This window comes from Triticum urartu, chromosome 1A (genome assembly GCF_056163025.1).
Source record: "Triticum urartu cultivar PI428250 chromosome 1A, HENAU_Tu73, whole genome shotgun sequence".
Lineage (NCBI taxonomy): Eukaryota > Viridiplantae > Streptophyta > Magnoliopsida > Poales > Poaceae > Triticum > Triticum urartu.
The window spans coordinates 210,027,628-210,046,589 of record NC_141873.1 but is presented as its reverse complement, the minus strand read 5'-3'; the positions used below and the strand labels follow the sequence as shown (position 1 = coordinate 210,046,589).

Here is an 18,962-nt window from a genome sequence, read left to right as displayed (position 1 = left end):
TGGAGGCACCGGCTGCAAAGGAGCCCATGTTCCTCTACATCGCTACCACCAGCCGGGTGGTTAGCACTGTCATTGTGGTAGAGCGTCTAGAGGACGGAAGAGCATAGCCGGTTCAGAGGCCTATGTTCTACCTGAGTGAGGTGTTGTCAGCCACAAAGCAGAATTACCCCCACTACCAGAAGATGTTCTACGGCGTGTACTTCTCCACCAAGAAGCTCAAGCAATATTTCCAAGAGCACTCCATCACGATCGTCTGTACTACTCCACTGGCCTAGATCATGGGCAGTAGAGATGCATTAGGCCAGGTGGCCAAATGCGCCATCGAGCTGGCCCCCTACACCATCTTCTACCAGCCATGCACCGCCATCAAGTCCCAAGCGCTGGCCGATTTCCTCGTCGACTGGGCCGAGACCCAATATCTCCCACCAGCTCCAGACTCCACTCATTGGCGGATGCACTTTGATGGCTCAAAGATGCGAACCGGTTTGGGAGCCGGCATTGTCCTCACTTCTCCCAAAGGTGACAACCTCAGATACACGCTGCAAATTCACTCTGCCGCCTCCAACAATGTGGCCAAGTACGAGTCGTTTCTACAAGGACTCTGCCTGGCCAAGGAAATTGGCATCCGCCAGATTCTGTGCTACGGCAACTCGGACTTGGTGGTCCAGCAATCATCTAGCGACTGGGATGCCAAGGATGCAAACATGGCGAGCTACCGCTTCCTCGTCCAGCAGATCAGCGGATACTTTGACGGGTGCGAGTTCCTTCACGTGCCACGAGCCGACAACGAGCAAGCTGATGCCCTGGCACGGATCGGCTCTAGCCGCCAAGCGATACCAGCCGGCGTCTCCCTCCAGTGCCTCCGCAAGCCGTCTATCAAGCCTTCGTCAGAATCAGCGTCCATCTTCGTACCGGCTGCACCCGGAATAGTCGGATCCGACTTGGGGGCTGCAGCAGCCGGCCCGGGGACTTCGGCAGGCGGCTCGGGGGCTGCCGCAGGCGGCCTGGGGACTTCGGCAGGCGGCGCGGAGACACCGGCAGTCGAACCGGCCCGGAGATTTCTGAACCTGGCCCAAGGGCTGCAGTAGTCGGCCCGGGGACTTCAACGACACAGCAAGCGGCGGCCGACTCCAACCCACCGCCTCCCAACCCAACCGCCCTCGTACCAGTGGCCGTGATGACGGTGGTCGAAGCACCACCATGGGCGCAGCCCATCCTCAACTTCTTGGTGAGCCGCGAGCTACCAACCGTCGAGATCCTGGCACGGCAAGTGCTACGCCGGGCAGTAGCATACACAATAGTAAATAGAGAGCTTGTCAGGTGCAGCCTGACTGGCATTTTTCAATGTTGCGTCGAGCGAGAGAAGGGCAAAGCAATCCTCAGATACATTGATCAAGGCGAGTGCAGCCACAACGCGACCTCCAGATCCCTTGTTGCCAAAGCTTTCTGCCATGGTTTCTTCTGGCCGGCTGCTTTCGATGACGCTAAAGACTTGATCAAGAAGTGCAACGGATGCAAATGTTTCAGCTCTAAGTAACACCTGTCGGCTTCTGCACTCAAGGCCATCCCCCTCACATGGCCTTTCGCCGAATGGGGGCTGGATATGGTGGGCCCATTCAAGATAGCACGAGGCGGCATGACTCATCTGCTGGTCACTATAGACAAATTCACCAAGTGGATTGAGGCAAAGCCAATGAAGAAACTGAATGGTCCGACTGCTGTGACCTTTATCATGGATATCACCGTCCGGTATGGAATATCGCACAGCATCATCACCGACAACTGCACAAACTTTGCCAAAGGTGCCTTGGCCCGTTTCTACGTGACACAGGGCATCCGACTCTACTTAACGTCTGTTTCCCATCCGCAGTCAAACAGCTAAGTCGAGCGAGCAAACGGTATCATCTTGTCCGGCATCAAGCCCCGACTTGTCGAGCCATTACAGTGCTCGGCCGCCTGCTCGATCGACAAGCTGCCGGCCATACTTTGGAGTCTCCGGACCATGCCGAACAAATCAACCGGATTCACTCCTTTCTTCCTTGGGTACAGGGCCGAAGCCGTCATCCCAACTAACATCGAGTTTGACTCGCCTCATGTTACCATGTACACGGAGGCAAAAGCAAAGGAAGCATGAGAAGATGGGGTCGGCCTGTTGGAAGAGGGCCGACTGCTAGCACTCAGCCGGTCCGCCATCTCCCAGCAGGGCCTGTGCCGCTACCATAGCCAGAAGGTCAGGCCTCGATCTTTCCTAGAGGGAGACCTTGTGCCCGACTGATCCAGCGAACAGTCGGCCAGCACAAGCTCTCGGCCCCGTGGGAGGGCCCTTTTATCATCAGCAAAGCTTTGGGCAACGACTCCTACTACCTCATAGACGGATAGAAGCCTAGGACGTGCAAGAGGGACTATTCCGGCAAGGAGACGGAGCACCCATGGAACGCAAATCTCCTTCAAAGCTTTTACAGTTAATGCAGTATGTACCACACTACCTTTTGTATTAAGAGCAAATACATCGGGTCCCTCGAGGAGCCCTCAGGGGCTACCCTTTTATCTATATGATAAGATTATTCCTATGAATGCATTATTCTTTTCTTCCTTCCGCCAGGCACCGGGTCCGACTAGTCGGCCCGGGGGCTCGCCACCTTGTCCTATGCCAATAAGACCTGCTGTCGGACAAATAGTGTGCCGACATCTAAGCCCTCTCTTGCCATAAGCCACAGCTCACAGAGCGACTGTCCGGCTGGCAAGAGCTAAAGCCGGGATAAGATGTCCACATGAAAAATGACTAAGGAAAAAAATAGGCATAGGACAAGCTGGCTTCTTACCTCACCGCCCGGCTGCTGAGCAGCCGGCCGGCCGGCTTCTCACTTGACTTGCTATGTTCTAGGCAGCCAAAGTACTTATCTATCCTAAAAAACTTCCAAGTCCATGACCCAGGCACAAACCGCGGAGCGGCTGTCCGGCTGGCAGGGCGGCAGCCAAAGGGAAGACGGCAAAGGAAAAAAGCCAAAATAGAACAGAGAAGCAAGGCAGTGTAGAACCTGGCAAAGCACACGTTTGTGTGAGAATTAATTTACATAGAAAGGCTCACAGCCAGAATTCAACAAAGTTTGAATACACCCCACAAGTGGAACTACGCGAATTTAACAAGCTTGTTTGAAAGATTACAAAAGTAGGAAGAAATAAGATAAAACTGGCCGCCTAGGCCATAGGAGCAGCAGGCAGGTCCGGCAGGTTGGTGGACGCGGCGGCGCCGGCTGGTGGAGTGGCTGACTGGAGAGTCTCCGCTGGTCAGCGTCAGCAGCAGTCGCACACAGCTCGTTACTTGAGGCTCGATCAGGCTGAGGCTGGCCGTCCGCTCCGTCTTCCGGCACGTCGTCTTCACCATCCTCGCCCTCCTCATCTTTGCCTTCATCGCTGGAGGCAATCTCCTCCGCCGAGTCATCCTCATCGTTTGGGTTTAGCCCGAACCAGTCGGGCGGCACTGCGGCGCCCCGCTCATCTAGCTCGGGGGTGAAGACATTGGTGTCGGCGTACTCGGCAGGCGCCGCTGTGCGCTGAGAAAGTGTAGGATCGAAAGTATGTCTAGAGGGGGGTGATTAGACTACTTGACCAATTAAAAATCTAGCCTTTTCCCAATTTTAGTTCATGGCACATTTTAGCAACTTAGCACAAACAAGTAATCAACCTACACATGTAATTCTAAGAGTATAGCAGCGGAATGTAAAGAAATTGCATATGAGGGTAAAGGGAGGAGTTTGAGGGGGCAAACACAATGTTGACACGGAGATTTTTGGCGTGGTTCCGATAGGTGGTGCTATCGTACATCCACGTTGACGGAGACTTCAACCCACAAAGGGTAATGATTGCGCGAGTCCACGGAGGGCTCCACCCACGAAGGGTCCACGAAGAAACGACCTTGTCTATCCCACCATGGCCGTCGCCCATGAAGGACTTGCCTCACTAGGGTAGATCTTCACTAAAAAGGCGATCTCCTTGCCCTTACAAACTCCTTGGTTCAACTCCACAATCTTGTCTGAGGCTCCCAAGTGACACCTAGCCAATCTAGGAGACACCACTCTCCAAGAAGTAACAAATGGTGTGTTGACGATGAACTCCTTGCTCTTGTGCTTCAAATGATAGTATCCCCAACACTCAACTTTCTCTCATAGGATTGGATTTGGTTGAAAGAATATTTGAGTGGAAAGCAACTTGGGGAAGGCTAGAGATCAAGATTTATGTGGTTGGAATGAAATATCTTGACCTCAACACAAGTGTAGGTGGTTCTCTCTCAGAAAATATGTATTGGAAGTGTAGGCATGTTCTGATGGCTCTCTCTTCGAATGAAGAGTGGGTAGAGGGGTATTTATAGCCTCCACACAAAATCTAACCGTTACACACAAATCACCAAACTCGGTGGGACCGAATCATGAAACTCGGTCAGACCGATTTAGTTCAAAATGTGAATGTTAGATTCTCGGTGGGACCGACATGTCAAATCGGTGGGACCGATTTCGTTAGGGTTAGGGCATAACGTAATCTCGGTGAGACTGATTACACAAACTCGGTGAGACTCATTTTGGTAATGGACTAACAAAGATTTGGTCAGGCAAACTTGGTGGGACCGATTCGCTCATCTCGGTTGGACTGAAGTGTTACGAAAGGGAAACAGAGAGTTTACATTGCAATCTCGGTGGGACCGATCGCTCATCTCGGTTGGACCGAAACGTTACGAAGGGAAACAGAGAGATTACAATCCCATCTCGGTGAGACGGAGATCCCTATCGGTGAGACCAAAAAGACTAGGGTTTCTGGCAGTGGCTATGTCAACTGAACTCGGTGGCGCCGGATAGAAAGAATTGGTGGGGCTGAGTTGGATATTTGGTGTGGGACATATGTGGATATGAGAAAGTAGTGGAGGATTTTGGAGCATATCACTAAGCACTTTGAGCAAGCACCTCATTAAGCAACACATCATCCCTTCTTAATAGTATTGGCTTTTCCTATAGACTCAATGTGATCTTCGATCACTAAAATAGAAAATGTAGAGTCTTGTACTTTGAGCTTGAGCCAATATTTTATCCTTAGCATTTTGAAGGGTCCACTTTCTAATCCATGCCATGCCAACCATTGAGCTTTCCTAAAATATTCATCTTGGAATAGCATTAGCTCAATGAGCTATATGTTGTTAGGAATTACCAAAACCACCTAGGGATAGTTGCACTTTCAATCTCCCCCTTTTTGGTAATTAATGACAACATATAGATCAAAGCTTCAACAAATGATAAATAAGATTGAAAAACATCATCACTTTGAGAAGTATGTGATAAGCAAGATCTTCCCCTAAATTTGTGCATTATTTAAAATTTTCTTTTGAATGCAAATGCACAATCGGTTAGGATCATGGGTTACTCTTCCATGTCACATGCATCTTGGTGGAGCGCTCAAAATGATAGAGATTAAAAGCATTCACTCATCACCAAGCAAGTGAATGATCATATAAGAGATATAAAAGATAGCATCCTTCAACCAAACATTGAGGGTAGCATATGATCAAACACATGATCAACAAGTATCTCACAAGTAGCTCACACAAGCACACAAAAAAGTTTCAAACAAAATAGCAAGAGAGATAAAAACCAACACTCTCTCTCGAAGCCTATGATCTATACATTTTTCTCTCCCTTTGGAAACAAGTTAACAAAAAGTTCAAAAATGCATAGTTCTATACGACGATCAGGCTTGATCTTCGGGAGGTGGTGTAGAGAGAACCCTAAGGATAAAGGCTTACGATGAAGTAGTTGGAGCTGATGGAGTGGGTGCTGGAGGTGGAACTGGAGCTGTGGCTGCTGGTGCTGACACTGAAGCTCGAGTATCTGTCACGGGCACTGCAGCAGACCTTGGACCTCGTGGCACTCGCTTGAAAGCATCAGTAGTAGACTTTCCCTTCGTCTCCTCTGCTTCCTCCTGTAGCTGCTCAACTGCAGTTTGGATCTCAGTTACCTTAACATCTAGATCATAGAACTTTTGCTCGACGATCCTCTCCAAACTCTCCTGGTTCTTTGTCAGGATGGCCAAGCCCTTCTCAATCCTCAGGGTGGATTGGATCAGATATCCAAGTTGATCTTGTTTGGATTTGAAGAACACTTGAGATGCCTATTCTACAGTTGGCATCTTTGCGGCTTTCTCTGCCTTTGCCTTCTCTCTCTACTCATGTGCTTGAGCTGAAGATGGTTCATTTTCATCCATCACCACAGTGTTGTCTTCAAATTCATGATAGATGGGCAGGTGCTCTTTGTCCAAAAGATATGTGTCGGTGCCCATCTTTGAGTTAATGAGCTCCTGAATTTGTGGAGCATACCCACAACTCCTCTTCTGATCAGCAGCAGTCCTCTTGATTGTCTCAACAATCAGGCTCATGACCTTGAACTTCTGTGTGACATCAAATATGTGCAGCAAGTTTATAGCATGTCCTTCGATCATCTTGTGATCACCTGGCTTGGGTAGCAGTGTGTGCCTTAATATCCAGTTTATGGTAGGCAGACCAGACAACAAGTAGTGGACAGATCCAAACTTGTGCGTATCCAAGGCAGCATCTGGGATCTCCTTGTACATGTTGGCCATAGTGTTGTGGTCTTTCTTTTTCTCTGCATAAACATCCAAGTCATCCTCACTTTCTTTTGGGGCATTGATCAACCGAGCCCATTCATCAAATGTGGATTGGTACCTAGTACCCTTAGAAATCCATACAATCTTCCCATCTGGATAGAAGTGGGCTGTGGAGTAGAACTGCATGATCAACTCATCATTCCACTTGGTGAGCTTTTGTGCAACGAATTCATCAACTCCACATGCCTTAAAACTGTCATACACTCCAGGATAGTGATATTCATTCTTCTGGATGTACTCCTAGTCTACCCATTTCATGTCACACACAATGGGCTTCTTGTCAAGCAACATTGTCTCATAGAAGTCCTGCTGTTCCTTAGTGTGAAACTTGTAGTCCACAACAGTTCTTCTCCTGGTAGCATATGGATCTGACTCTCTCCATATTCTCAATCCTGCATCCTTCCTGGTTTTCATGTTTTCTGCGACTGGATGTGCATCATTGTGGTCAGGGATCTTGGGTTTCAGCTTCCTTAGCACTTGAGTTTCTTCTTCTTCAGCAGCAGCTTCAGGCACTAGGGCCTTGTTCTTTTCCTCAACAGAAATGTTTCTAGTGCTTCTATTGTGCTTCTGAGCTGGAGCAGCTGCCTTGGGAGCAGCTTTGGGCTTAGATGGAGCAGCCCCTGATCTGATTGCATCTCCCATGAGCTTTTGAGCTTTGGGTGCTGGTGCAGCATCCTCTTCCTCTTCAACATCATCTCTCATAATTGATGATCTGCCAAGCACTCTGGCAGTGGTCTTCTTGACCCTTTCTTTCCTTTTCTTGCCTTCTCCAACTACCTCTTCAGATGGCTTGGAGGTTTCAGCAGTAGATGCTTAGGCCTTAGACATGGGGACTCTTTTTGCTGGTGCCTTCTTACGCATCCCTGGCTTGACTGTAGCAGCTGAGCCATACTCCTTTTTCAGCACCTTTTTCTTGGAGCTGACTTCTTCCTCAACAGCCACATAGTCCTCATCCTCTGAGTCTGAGGTCTTCTTCTTTCTTGTTCTGGTGGCTGCCTTTGGAAAGTTACTTGGTGTGCTCATGTTTCCATCATCAGATGAACTAGAGGGACTAGTGCCCTCACTCAGTTGAATCCTACTCCTCAGACTTGTTCTGGCTATCACTTTGGTCGGACATCGTGCAGACAAACTGTCAGCAGACCCTGTGAATAGATTATAGATGAGGTAGAGTAGATGAGCATCACAAAGTATAGGAGTTTTGCAAAACAATTGACTCAAAAACTTAGTTTTAGTAATTCACAGAAAGCATTTCGGATCTATCGATTTGTAAACTCGGTGATACCGAAGCAGTTTTTGGAACCTAAACTGGTGAACTCGATCAGACCGAGTCACAGTTCAGTGGCACCGAGACTGCTAGGGTTTCACAGAGAATTGAACTCGGTCACACCGATTTGCAATTTTTGGTCAGACCAAAAACGTGTGTGCTCCGGCCTAAGCCAAAATCGGTGAGACCGTTTCCACAACTCGGTCGGTCCGAGATGAATTTAGCGGAGACCTAACCCTAAATTTTCAAATCAAAACTAATCTACGGGATGTTTTCGCTGGACGGGATGATTTCATTCGTGACAATAATCATGGCAAAGCAATGTGCTAAGAATCGGAGTTAAGGATTAGCACAATGATCAAGTTTGTACCCTAGTTCGGCGACGAACTTGCTACGGCGGCAACAGCGGTGAAGATTTCTGTTGACGGCGGCGGAGACCAGCGGCGGGAGGTCGCTGGCGATGAGAGGATGATCCGTTGACCCGAGGAGGCAGAGTAGGTTATGCGCGGGCGAGGAGGTTCGGAAAAATTTCCAAATTTTGGCCCGTCAGTATATATAACCTGACCCTGTCGGTGTGACCGAGTGGAACGACTCGGTGGTACCGAGATGCAAAACTGCAGGCAGTTACTGCAACTCGATGTGACCGAAAGGTTCTAATCGGTTGCACCAAGATTGAAAACCCTAAATTAACTTCGTGACTCGGTAGGACCGAAAAGGATGAATCGGTCAGACCGAGATGCACAAAGAGGTTTTGGAGGTTTAAGTCTATGACGAATCGGGAACTCCGAGTGCTTCTCACACAGAGTGGTTCGAATCTGACTTGATCAAACTTTGTGATGTAGCATGAATAGAGTTTGAGAAGAGAAAAGCATAGATAGCTAGAGAGAGTTCTTAGGCATTATTGTCCATCCATTTGGCAAAAGAGAAAGAGCTAAACAATCAAAACAACAAATGGATGTCCTCGAATAAGCAAAATATGCAACCAACATGCTCACACAATAAAATGGCAAATGAAATATGTGACAAAGAATGCACAAACACTCTAGCATCAATCAAGCAATTTGGCGATGACTAGGTCATCTATATATGATTATATTGACTTAGGAGTCAAATGAGAACATTTGATCATAGGTCATACTCATCGTTTAAGCACAAGTGGGGTTACCACATTTACATAAAGCATTCTTGTGTTCATACCATTAGAGTTGCTTTAGCTCAATTGGTTAGAGTATTGCTCCCCCTAGATGTGATATCCCCCCTAAGAGGGATGAACTAACCTTGGGTTTTGTCGATGATGACTTCATGTAGGTGTTGAAGATGTAGATGCTCAATGTTGATGTAGATCATTTGGAGCAATCCTTTGGAGTGAGTTGCACTTTCAATACCTACACGGGTTAGTCCCACAAGGAACAAATAAGGATCTCTACTCCTATGGAGCAGTTGGTAATCTCCGCCGGTCAATTTTCGTCCCACCAGAGACGGTTTTTTTCGTCCTTGATCCCACCTCCCGCTTCCCCTCGATTCCCCCCTCCGCCCTCGAACCAGGAAATAAAAATTGGTATGCTCCCACTATGTCCAGTGCTAAACCCTCCGGTTGATCGAAAAAAACTCGCTCTAAAAAAATCTACAAAAATTAACCTACGAAAATTAGCGAGACGCTCGCACCCTCGTGCCCTCGATACACTTGCCCGCGCGAGTCGCCACCGTCATTCGTTCCTACGTCGCTCAATCCCCTCGCAGCCGCCGCCGATCCCCTCCCCCATCTCCCTCCCTCAAACGCCGCCGCCCGTCGCTGCCGCCCCCGCCTTCAGCCGCGGCTGTCGCGCCCACCTCCAGCCGCGGCCGCCGCCCCACCTCCAGCTCGACTCCACGATCCCTTTCCTATCGATCGCCCACGCCCCCACTGCTTCGCATCTGATCGCCACCAGCGCTCGTGCTCTTCTGGCCACCGGCCGCCATGCAGTCGTCCGCGCCGGACCTTCGCGTTGTGTTCCTCCGCGCGAGGCCGCTGCCACTGCAGCGGCTCTCTTGTATCCAACACGAAGCTTGCGACGAAGGGCTTGGAGTTGGCCATGAGTGCTCGAGGTGAAGTGGCGGCATGCGTTTCTGTAGGGGGGAGGAGCGCGCATTAGGGAAGTCAGCGGCCGGATCCGAGCGCGGATGAGGCCAGGTTGCCACTTGGGGCCCATGTCGGTCAGATCCAGGCAACACATGGGAGTCGGCGTGGCGGCGGCGTAGTGCCGAGGCAGGAAGGAGGCACGGGACGACACATCGGCGGGTCGTGGTGCACTGCACGAGATGAGTGACATGATGTAAACAATGCTGTAGGCGTTGACGCCACACATGTGTCATTTTCTACTGCCGATACTGATTCTTGAGGGCTACTGGCACTGCCACCAGGTTGAGCAGGAACTGCCTCCATTGAGAACTCTGGGTACTGCCGCCGCCGCCGACCATCGAGCACTGAGTTGGAACTACCACCATCAAGGATGACAGGCCGCCATTGAGGTTGATTGTTTTGGCTGCGCCTTCCCACTACCAGTCTGCACCATCACTGATGTATTCTGAGCAGCCGGAGAACCCCTATGGTTGCATGATTCCTGCAACTTGTATTTGAGATGCATGCCCTAATCATCTTGCTTGTGGTCAGGTGTGGTATGTAGGAATCCGTCAGAAGAATGTGGTACATAATAATAGTTTCATCATCTCATCTTCATGCTACTTCCAGTTAAGTAAGCTTACTTCTCCTTTTGATCTATAGTTCATTTCTATTATCGGAAGCGATCTGAACTAAAATAAAATTTATGTTGTTTCTTAGCATTTTCTATCTCAAACTTTGCATCATTATGTCAGGTGCTAGAAAAATAAATAACTGAGACATGTTTTAAGGAATTCAAAGATGAGTTCCCTTTGAAGAGCAAGCAATCATAGTACGGAGCAAGATGATTCGAAATAGAGGTTCCCATAATTAGAGGCAATTGAATCATATATGATGATTAGCCTAATGTGCTGCTATACCATTTAAAACATTTTTTGCCCTGGGAGCAATTAGCAAACTCTAACCTCTTTGTAATGTTTGATTACCATTTATGTAGGGCTCTGTACTGCAGGACAACATATTCACTATCAATATATGGTTTATTTCCAATATAAGGTGTATGTCAAGTTATACACTGGCTACAGAAAGTGAGTGTGAGTGGTAGACTGGAAATTAAAGACTATAACTTGATAGCATCTGGATAAATGTTAATAAAAATTGTATCAAAATAAAAAGGTTAAGTCTGCTGGTTCGAATAAGCAGTCATTTGTCTTCCTTCCACAATTTCCACTATATGTTATTTTTATTGGTTTTTCCCTCTAGACTTCAATTTTTTTATACCATGGTGAGTTGCCTTTAGTTAGTTTATTGAATTTGATACTTCCATCAGTTCATTGCCTTTAGTTAGTTCTGTAACAAGTTTCAATCAATTGTTCATCCCTACATCAACGAATAGGTATGGAGTTGCTTATTGTTACTTCAAAGCAGCAAGACTGTGTGATGATTCCTACATAGTGATTAACATATCTATGACATGTACATTTATTCTTTGGAACTGGAGGTAATTTCTTCTAATGATCACAAGTTATTTATGCCTCTTTTGTACTGAGATCTCTAGAAGTGGAGGGGTTGAAGAAGGTCAAGTGCAAGATGAAGATTAATAGGAAGATTTATAGCCCAATGTTGAAGTATGTAACCCATTTTGTTTGCATGTAGCTACAATCCAAGAGGAAGAAATGCAGAAGAATTTGTTCAGGCTTCGGACATGTGTGGTTGAGGAGAGAGTGACATCCAACCACTACAAACTTGACATATGTGCAAAGGTAAAAAAATTGCCCTTTTCTTGGTGCTTGTAATTTTTTATGTCTCACGGTTAGGATAATAAGTTTGCACTTTGTGATGGTTTTGTTTTTCCCAAAATAACTAATGTCACTATACATTATGATTACAATTTTGCAGGAGATATTTAGTTTGCTAACTCTATTTAGAGCTTGCTTTATGCCCATGTATAAAAGGAAAATATTTTTGGGAGTGTAATATGATATTTATGTGCCATTGCACATTTGATTTCAATTTTTTGGAGTACAGAGATGTATATATCATGATTTAAAATTTTCCTAAGCATGTCATGGCAATTACATTTATGTTGGATCATTCTGAATTTTACTAGCCTCATTGGTAATGCCTCTTTGCATGATCATTATTATGATTTGATATTCTCTTGCACCATGAATGGGTGCCTTCGCAACCAATATAGTTGCACCTCAATCGAAGAACTTGATGTTAATCTGAAGTACCAATTAGGCATCGGTTCTTCTTTACGTGTGGGCTATCTAGATCATCTTGTTTTGTGAAGACCAGGAAGGATTACCTTAAAAAGATTTAGCTTTCAGGTTGCATTCTCACTGATAGGCATTTTATAGTCATAGAATCATTGGAATTATTATGCTAGGTACTCCAAGTTGTGTTCCTACGTAATGCACTACAATTTTACAAAGGCGTAATAGATTGGAATGATATGGGTCTTATTTTCTATCTGTTACTCATAATATACTTTTTAGATTTGCATCAAGTCCTGGAAACAGCCTCTTACAGAAATGTAGGGAAAGGCTGCGTAAAATACACCCAAAGTGGTCAGACCCTTCTCCGGACCCTGTGCAAGCAGGAGCTACATGCACCAGGCTGCCCTTTTTTTTCATCTGTATTCTTGACATGTGGTTATCTCCTCTCTGTAGGTACAAGTAATACATGCAATTGTCAAGGAAAATAACATATATGTGGTGAACAACTCCTATAGGTATTATTTTTATCTACGGTTTTAGGCAAAGAAAAACAAGATTGATGATGATTATACTAAGAGGGATAATGGGAAGCTAAAGGGAGAGTATGACACCTCTAATAGGCACATATTGTTTGTTTCAGGCGTAGTGAATGTCGGTTGTTTTACAACAGATGGGATGTCCTTCAGTTCATCTTCTATGCTATCGGTGGTAGGTGTTTCATTTGTTCTCCCCACCTCCCCACCTCCGCCCTCTCTCTTACCCAATTTCTCTTACCTGGACTCTCCCATCTCTCCTGTCCCAGATCGACTTTGTTTGACCCTTGCAGCAAGTGGCCGTCATACCCGCCGGCGATGCGTCCGTGCCTAGCGCCTGCCACCGCGCGCCATCGCTCATTGTACACCACCTCACCGTCCTAAGCTGAGTCCCCACGGGTCGCACTCATCAGCGGCGGCGGCGCCACCCTCATCCGGTATTTTGAGGTTTTCACGCAGATCTGTTGTTCAGTCTCAGTGCATCGTGCCTCGACTCCGCATGATGTATTTGCTAGTTGCTTGTATATTCTACTAAGATTGACGTGAGTCTTCTTGGGCCTGATTCATTCAAGCAAACTATCTACAGACAATTATTTCATTTATTTATTTGAAATCATTTTTTTCTTTGAGGAGAGTATACAGAAAGACGAATAGACATGAAGAATAAGCTCCATAGCAAAGGGATTTTCGTAGTACATGCCATGTTTATGCCCACTGTTGAATAGTCTGTATATAACCATTTATGCAATACTTGGACCATAGGAGCAATTCATTCTGTATATTTTGCTGGGGATTGTGCCTTGCAGTCAATTTATAGAAGGGTAAGATGTATCACAATTTCTTTGACTTGCATTCTCTGTGATGTCAAGTAAGAAAATAGAATATATACTCTTAGAATTATCTTTTCTTTTTTTCGATGTCTCTATCTTACTTATATAATCCAATTGGCATTCGCTAGAGTTTCTATTAATGAAACATTTATTTTGTGATGTCAGCAGGTTCTGTTGATCTACATTACGGTTTAATTCTAACATGAATTAATGTTGACTCGATTCCCTGTAGTAGGTTGAGAGGCTTCTTCTCTCATGATTTACTCTGATTAGTTTGCTTGGCTCCATGCTCCTCATGATTTCTTTGAATTTTTCTGTAGGAGCTCGATCAAAAATCACCTAAGAAAAATATGTCGTTCTTCTCTATAATGGTTGCTGTGGAATTTGAGGAGAATCTGTGCACCTGCATCCGACTCCTTGATGTTGCTCTGATCATATTGTGTAAATATATTTCTAATAAAGCAATCGCTCGATGGTGTACATGTTAGAAATAACAAGATGTAATCATCAAGTGTGAGAGATGGCAACATCATGATGGGATGGTATGTACTGTTGTGCTCATCAATAGGTTAGTCTTTCATTCTTTTGCAGCCAGTATGTTTTCTGTTATGCAAACAATTAGGAAATATCTAATTTCTATGTACGTCCAAATACATATAAGTGGTTGTTGTTAACACTGAATTTGGATTTGTTAACGGTCGCTGCATTTGGTCTATCCCGAGCCTCTGGCTATGGATCATGTTCTTTTGATATCCGCTTGCCACGATATGTTATCTCTGGTTGTGGTTGTGGCTGGACTTCTAGTATGTGTTACCTCTGAATTTTTTTCTCTGGACTAATTAGGGTCTGCTTCTATTTGCTCTAATTGATATAATGGTTGTGGCATGCAGCAGCCAAGCCAACAACAGACCCAGGCTTAGGCCTGATGACGACTTGAAAAATATGGTCAAGATGGTGAAGATGAGGAATCTGAAGATACTGAAGAAATAGGGGGGGTACTCTTAGCCTTAGTTCCTTATATCATTTTTTGATGTCCATTGCTATGTATCTGTATAAACTTGCTTCAACCATTATTGTCAATTGGTCGGCAAAAGGATTGCATATCTCTAGCCATACAGAATAAGCAGACGAGATGATGTGCATTCATTTGGTGGCACAAAATCAATTTCCTTTGCCAACTAATAGTACATACATTAAGAAAATTACTATAGTTGGTAGCTCTTCACTGCATGTTTTGAAATGTTTCGTGTGCTTGTCCCATTGAGTCACTTACAAGGTTGCTACAACATGCTAAGTAAGCATCCAATTATTTACCCTATTTTTTTGTATCAATCTGAGAAAGACAAGAACGATGGCTGGAAGGCAGGGTGTTGTTGGATGGAAGGGAGAGTGAGAGACAGGAGGGGCATGGGGTGACAAGTTCAGTGGGGTTGCCGAGGAGGTTTGAGGGAGACATGCCGCCATTGAGATTTTTATATCCGCTGGCATGCGTGCTTGCTTGCTGATGTGCGCATGTGGATGTTGCTGATGTGCATGTGTGCCACGAACATCATGATATTCTTCTTTTTCTTAATTCCTTGATTTGAAAAATAATTTGCTCTGCGTGTGTAGGAACATAGCAGTCGGGCAAACGACACTTTGGCATCTTGATCGATCAGGGAAATAATTTCTTTACATTAGAAAATGTGGGTTCGAATTGGTCTGTTGAGTTATGGCTGGCTGATCAGAATAATTTTTCTATTTAAAAAATGTAGCAAATAGCATTTCATTAGAGATTGGTCTGTTGAGTTATGGCTGGCTAATCGGAATAATTTTCCTATTTAAAAAATGTAGCAAATAGCATTTCATTAGAGATGGCTTTGCAGCAAATTGCCAATCGCGCAAACCAAGCCATCGCCGCCTCGTCGCTCTCGTCGGAGCGACAACAACCGCCCGTCTTTTCTTCGCCTTCTTAGCCGGCATATCCCCCATCCGGATGCCCTGCGGCACGAGCCACTCCGCCACCACCTGGGACTCGACCTCCGGGAAGTTTAGGTCCGTATTCGGCCGTCCGGCGTGCCACACCGCCATGCCGTAGGCACGCGCGACCTCATCGGCAGTGGGATACGTGTCGAGCCACCAACGCTTCCCGGCATCGGAGAACTCTAGTCCAAAGATCCCGGAGGGCTTCGCCATCATGCCAAAGAAACTGGACTTGCCCTTCGGCGTCTTCTTCGGCGCCATCAAGGAGCGGGCTGCGGCCAAGCGGGAAGCGGTGCAGTGATGTGCGGCAGCGTGCGGCGCGGGGCAGAGGCAGACGGAGTGGGACGACGGACGAACCGGAGAGGAGGTGGACGGAGCGGGGCCGGGCGGAGGATGGACCGGAGGCGGAGGTGACCGGAGAGGAGGCGGGCGGGGTCGGGGCGGGGCGGAGGCGGCCGGAGCGAAGTCGAACATGATGGGACAGCGCGGCGGCAGGCGACGGCCTAGGCGGGGTGGGATCAATGGTGGGGGTCTGGATCTACGGCGGGGCAAGCCCTTAGAAAGTTAACATGTAACTCTTGCAAACTACTTCAAGAGCCCGTGACAACGCACGGGCACTCTACTAGTATCCATAGACATACAGTGATGCATACACAAGATGATGTCCATGAAAGCATTAGGTTACCTTGTCCCTTGTCTTACCAACAAGAGGGTTTGTGACTCCTTGAACTAGTGCAGGATATGGAAGTTGTTTGCACTTGTCCTCGCCAAAATGATAAGAGTGAAGTATATTGGCGGAGTCACCCTCAAGAACTCTCTAGTTTTCTTCTTCTGGATCCACACCATCTTGATGGGAACCCTTGGAGTTGTAGTTGTACTTGATGAAGTAGAACTTGATGTGGTCTTGGGAACCCACTTGACCAAGGCCTTGGGTGCTTCTTCAAATTCATCAATCTTCTCTTGAAGCTTGTCCTTGCCTTTTTGCTTGTGGTCTTGTGGTGGAAGATCATCTTGAGCTTGTGTCCCCTTAAAAGAAGTAGGATCATACTTCTCTCGTTGAGGAACAAACTTTGTCTTGGGGTATTGATCTTCTTCCCACTCAACTCCATTGGCATTGAACTTTCGTTCAAAACGAACACCTTGATTCTTCTGGTGTCTTCCTTGCTCGCGTACAATTTCCTCAAATTGCTTACTCCCGGCAAGGCTCTTGTAAACACCTTTCTCTATAATTCCCTTCAATAAGCTATTTTCTTGCTCAAGTGTAACTTGGCTAAGAGAATCATTAGTGGAATCAAGAGAACTACTAGAAGCAACAATATTGGATTTAGCATGATTGTTGTTACTACTAGATGAAGAATCTTTCTTGCTCTTGTTGCTAGATTTAACTTGTGGCATGTAAGTAGACAAGAGTAAATGCCTGGCAATGTAAGAAGAACTTTTCTTGTGAAGATCATCATTGATTGCCTTTAAAAACTCATGCTCTTGCTCAAGGTTGAGCTTTTCAAAGCGTAGCTTATCATGAGTCTTTAAAAGTTCTCGATGATTTTCCATGATAGTTTCAAGAGCTAACTTAAGAGTGTTTAGTTCTTGAGTTAGACGCTCAATCTCCTTCTTATCATCATCATTCGTTTTATCTTGATTAGCATGATTAATTTATGTTTCATCATAGTATTCATCACTAGAGTTGTCAACAAGTAAATCATCTTCATCACTATTGAAATCAACATACTCGGGATGTGTTACCTTTGGACTTTGGCCATGAAGCACCTTCCAATTCCTTCATTTAGTGAGTCAAATATGTCGTAGGAGTTGGTTGACACAAGTGCTAGACCGGCAACACCTTCATCTTGAGTATATTCGGAGTCGGAGTGATAACTTCTTTCGTAGTGATTGTCGGAGTCGGAGCCGGATACCCATTCACCAACATGAGCTTGATGTCTTCTTTTTGTGTAGCTCCTTGATAACTTTTATTTCCTTTCCGAATACTTGCTTCTCCGAGAGGGTTTTCGTTCATAACGATCATCTCTACTCCTCCTTTCTCTTGGTGGTGATTCTTCTCTTCTAGTTCTTCTTTTGGGAGAATCTTCTCTTCTTTTGTAGGGAGCCGTACACTCATTGGAGTAGTGTCCGGGTCTTCCACAATTGTAGCAATTACGCTCACGACTAGAAGATCTTTTGTCATTGTAGGACCTTGACTTGGAACTTCTTTCTTTGCTTCTACTCTTATAGAACTTGTTGAAGTTCTTTACCATTAGGCTCAATTCTTCATTGAAGGTTTGTTTCTTGCTTGATGATGTGGGAGCATCACATGAGGCTTTGTAAGCACCACTTGACTTGTTGTGAAGCCCTTCCTTATCCTTGAGTGACATCTCATGAGCAACAATTCTTCCAATGACTTCCGTTGGCTTGAGATCTTTGTAATTGGGCATCATTTGGATCAATGTGCACACGGTATCATATTTTCCATCCAAGGCTCTTAGGATCTTCTTGATGATGAATTTGTCGGTCATCTCTTCACTTCCTAAATGGACAATCCCATTTGTGATGAGAGCAAGCCTAGAATACATTTCAGCGACACCTTCACCATCCTTCATTTTGAACTTGTCAAGTTGACTTTGAAGCACATCCAATTTGGATTCCTTGACGGAGTCGGTACCTTTGTGCATATCAATCAAAGTATCCCAAATTTCCTTTGCATTCTCAAGACGGCTGATTTTGTTGAATTCTTCGGGGCACAATACGTTGAAGAGAATATCACAAGATTGAGCATTGTATTGTAGCATCTTTAACTCTTTCGTGGTAGCTTCATGGTTTGATTCTCTCCCATCAAAGAATTCAACTTGCAAGCCAACACACACAATATCCCAAACGGCAGGGTTATGTCCAAGAATATGCATTTTCATCTTATGCTTCCAACTACCAAAATTTGTACCATCAAAGTAAGGACCTCTACGGTGGTAATTTCCCTCGCTAGACGCCATACTCTCCTAGGTTGTGAAACCAAGGCTATGATCACCAAAATCTATGGAAATCAAAGCAAATGGAGACCAAAGCTCTGATACCACTCGTAGTATCGAAAGTATGTCTAGAGGGGGGTGATTAGACTACTTGACCAAATAAAAATCTAGCCTTTTCCCAATTTTAGTTCTTGGCAGATTTTAGCAACTTAGCACAAACAAGTAATCAACCTACACATGCAATTCTAAGAGTATAGCAGCGAAATGTAAAACAATTGCATATGAGGGTAAAGGGAGGAGTTTGAGGGAGCAAACGCAATGTTGACACGGAGATTTTTGGCATGGTTCCGATAGGTGGTGCTATTGTACATCCACGTTGATGGAGACTTCAACCCATGAAGGGTAACGGTTGCGCCCACGAAGGGTCCAC

General features: G+C 45.8%; 1 protein-coding gene and 1 long non-coding RNA gene across 9 annotated transcripts; one reads left to right on the top strand and one right to left on the bottom strand.

The window, feature by feature from the left end:
* The first annotated feature begins 9,586 nt into the window (after positions 1-9,586).
* On the top strand, positions 9,587-14,786 carry LOC147990612 (uncharacterized). 8 transcript variants are annotated; one of them, XR_015600049.1, is made up of 7 exons: positions 9,587-11,791; positions 12,704-12,765; positions 12,891-12,958; positions 13,053-13,220; positions 13,782-13,848; positions 13,934-14,181; positions 14,504-14,786. It is a non-coding gene; the product is annotated as an uncharacterized LOC147990612 (long non-coding RNA). The 8 variants fall into 8 exon arrangements; XR_015600054.1 differs by having other exon boundaries at positions 9,587-10,242; positions 10,331-11,791; positions 13,053-14,181; XR_015600053.1 differs by having other exon boundaries at positions 9,587-10,438; positions 10,581-11,791; positions 13,053-14,181.
* Positions 14,787-15,411: 625 nt separating this feature from the next.
* On the bottom strand, positions 15,412-15,836 carry LOC147990611 (ethylene-responsive transcription factor ERN3-like). Its single transcript, XM_087538317.1, has 2 exons — positions 15,543-15,836; positions 15,412-15,429 (listed from the first exon to the last, which is right to left on the bottom strand). Exons 1-2 carry the CDS (start codon positions 15,834-15,836, stop codon positions 15,412-15,414), a joined length of 312 nt encoding a protein of 103 aa, XP_087394443.1.
* Positions 15,837-18,962: the final 3,126 nt, after the last annotated feature.

What these genes read in the sequence shown, in the direction of transcription:
- LOC147990611 (XM_087538317.1), bottom strand. Translation starts at nt 15,836, where the DNA reads ATGGCGCCGAAGAAGACGCCGAAGGGCAAGTCCAGTTTCTTTGGCATG.